General features: G+C 38.7%; 1 protein-coding gene across 1 annotated transcript in view; it reads left to right on the top strand.

Annotated features, from left to right (window-relative positions):
* Positions 1-1,487: 1,487 nt before the first annotated feature.
* LOC140946459 (zinc finger protein 862-like) overlaps positions 1,488-2,785 on the top strand; it is a 2,605-nt gene continuing 1,307 nt past the window's right edge. Inside the window, exon 1 of the mRNA XM_073395582.1 lies at positions 1,488-2,785. This exon is cut by the window's right edge and continues 1,307 nt beyond it. Within this exon, the coding sequence (XP_073251683.1) occupies positions 1,634-2,785 (1,152 nt within the window). The 5' untranslated portion in view covers positions 1,488-1,633.

The raw sequence follows: 2,785 nt of genomic DNA, 5'->3' as shown, positions 1-2,785 counted from the left end.
ACTGTATTTTTTGCATACTTTGAAAAGATACGCTTTTTGGCCTTTCAATAAACTCAGTGGCTTAAACTTTAAAGCAGCTTCATGAACTGACAGGTTTTTATATCCAACATAGGTTTTTTCGAGTAGATTTCGCTGGCACATCCATTTGTCCACAAGAAGCCAAAAGGTACAACAGCACTTTTGGAAGTGTTGCCAATTGGTCTACGATTCATTTCAGCTTAAAACTTTTACCAAAAACAGGTAGTTTTCAATGTGGTGTAGTGGATATAAGCAACTTTATTAAAAGCACTTATTATGTAAATACTGAAATACCGATCCTTCGCAAAGTGCATTTTAATATGCAACAGTCTACAGTCTGTTCGTATGTTTGTCACAGTAAAGGTTTACCATTGATTCTTGAAATCATTTAAGAATTTTGATATAAGTGTACTTACAGTTTTTTGGCCATGGTGTGCTATGAGAATGGCATCCTTCGCTACAGGGATCGCATAGCAGGCGACACGATTCGCATCTCGTGAGAGGATGGTTACTTACTTTTGAGTGGTACTCTATCTTCTGGATTGTCTCCTATCCAAACTGGGTGGCATTTAGTGTCAGTTTCTTGGACCCATTTGGTCTTGAGCTCTACAAGGCAGCTATCATATTTTTAGCTACAAATTAAAAAAGTGGGCTGTAATAACATCTTGTTAAATAATGGTAATTAACAGAACTGAGTGGAGTGCAATTTGGGCTGAAATCATATGCGTGATTTCAAAATTGAAAGAGCACGCAGTGCGAGTTCAACTTGAAATCACAAGTATGATTTCAGACCAAAATTGCACTCCACTCAGTTCAATTACCACTTTATTACATCCATTTTACCTGCAATTTGACTTGTTACTTTAAATGAGATTTGAAATCTGTTTGCTTGTGCTATTTTAGTGTTCCTCTTTAATTGGCTGGGAAAAAGATGCGAGTTAGAGCAAAAATGGTGCAATTTGGGAATAAATCATACTGCTGAGAGCCAATGAGATTCCACGGATCACCAGTGTTTTCAAAGTGGATGTAATAAATAACATAAATCTGTACAGAATGTTTCATGATAATTTCTGACAATGTGTAGTACCAGGGGAGGGGAGTGTTGGAAAAAGTGATAATACTGGACGGGAAAGTAACTGCGACTACAACTACTTAAAACAGTATTAATTCACTGTGTTGAAGTTCCATGCATATTGGCAAATTTTGTTTTCATCTAGTTACCAATATTAAGAACAACAGAATATGCAAGGTACATTCCAGTCACGGAAAACCTGGAACGCTATTGGAATTACTATTCAGTGCTCGAACTTAACGGTCGTCCACTCGTCCAAAACGAGTAAAAATTGCCCAAAACGAGTAGGTTTTTTTGCCACTAGTCCTGTGGACGAGTAAAGTTACAGTACCCCGATAAATAATTGCTTTTGTATCTTGCTGAAAGGGGCTAAAAGTGTCAAAGCTTAGCAGATAAAGAATTTCTGAAAGCGAATGCTTCGAAAACGTCGAGCAAAAATCGCTAGGCGTTTCTGGCCTGGCAGGTAAGAGTCTGGGTTCTACGCTGAGATTAAATGGATTGTGGGATTCAATATGGCGGCTTCCCGCGTTTGCCAAATGATCGATGTTGATTGAATCTCTATTTTCTTTCAAAACACAACTTCTTGAAATGTCCAAACGAAAAAAAGTTCAATGCTCACTGAGTTCTTTCTTCGGAGGAAAGCAAAATCAAGAAAGCAACACAACACCAGCACCGCCTGCTGCAACTCCGATAAAGAAAACACGGAAGTTTCAGGAATCGTGGATAGAAAAGTACAGATGGCTCCACTTTGATGAGAAAGAAAACAAAATGTTTTGCGAGTTTTGCAGGGAATTTCCAAATGGGAAAAACACACATTATTCCTTGAGGGTCGGAACAAATAACTTTCAAACTGACAGCTTAAAGGCTCACGAGGCCAGTGAAGGACACGCTATGAGTTTAGCAGCTAAACGTGCAAGCGAGCGTCCAAGAGAGCAAAGACCTTTGCCTGCTGCATTGAGCAGACTTGATGAAGAAACATTGAAGAAAATGGAGTATCTTTTTAATACAGCATATTATATAGCTTATTTGAAACTTCCATTTTCTATATTCTCACAGTTGTGTTCATTGCAAAAAAAGAATGGCTTAAACCTCGGAAACACGTACATGAATGATCATGCTTGTAAAGAGTTTTGTAAACATATATCTGATACCTTGAGGGCAGATCTCATAGATTCTTTAAGCACTGCTAAGTTTATATCTATAATGGCAGATGGAGCAACAGATGTGTCATGTTTGGAAGAAGAAATAGTGTATGTGAGATTTGTATCAGGTGGGGCTCCAAAAACGTGCTATGTTGAGCTGGCTGAGGTTGAAAGTGCAAAGGCACCAGGAATTCTAAAGGCAATCAAGTCGGTTATGGATAAGATCGACCCTCAGTGGATGCAAAAACTGATCAGCACTGGCACAGACGGTGCATCAGTTATGATGGGCAGGATTGGTGGTGTGGTTTCATTAATTAAACAACAAGCACCTCAAGTTATTCCAATTCATTGTGTAGCACACAATTTAGAACTTGCATTTAGTGACACTTTGAAGTGCAATGAAACAATGATGAGCATCAAGGAACTTTTAAATGGCTGCTGGAAACACTATAAGTATTCCCCAAAGGCTTTAAGAGAACTAAGAGAAATGGCAGAGGCAATGGAAATAAAAGTGGGAAAACCAACAAAGGCCAGTGGAACTCGTTGGGTGCCT

Source organism: Porites lutea, chromosome 8 (genome assembly GCF_958299795.1).
Source record: "Porites lutea chromosome 8, jaPorLute2.1, whole genome shotgun sequence".
NCBI lineage: Eukaryota > Metazoa > Cnidaria > Anthozoa > Scleractinia > Poritidae > Porites > Porites lutea.
This window is presented reverse-complemented; position numbering and strand designations above follow the sequence as displayed.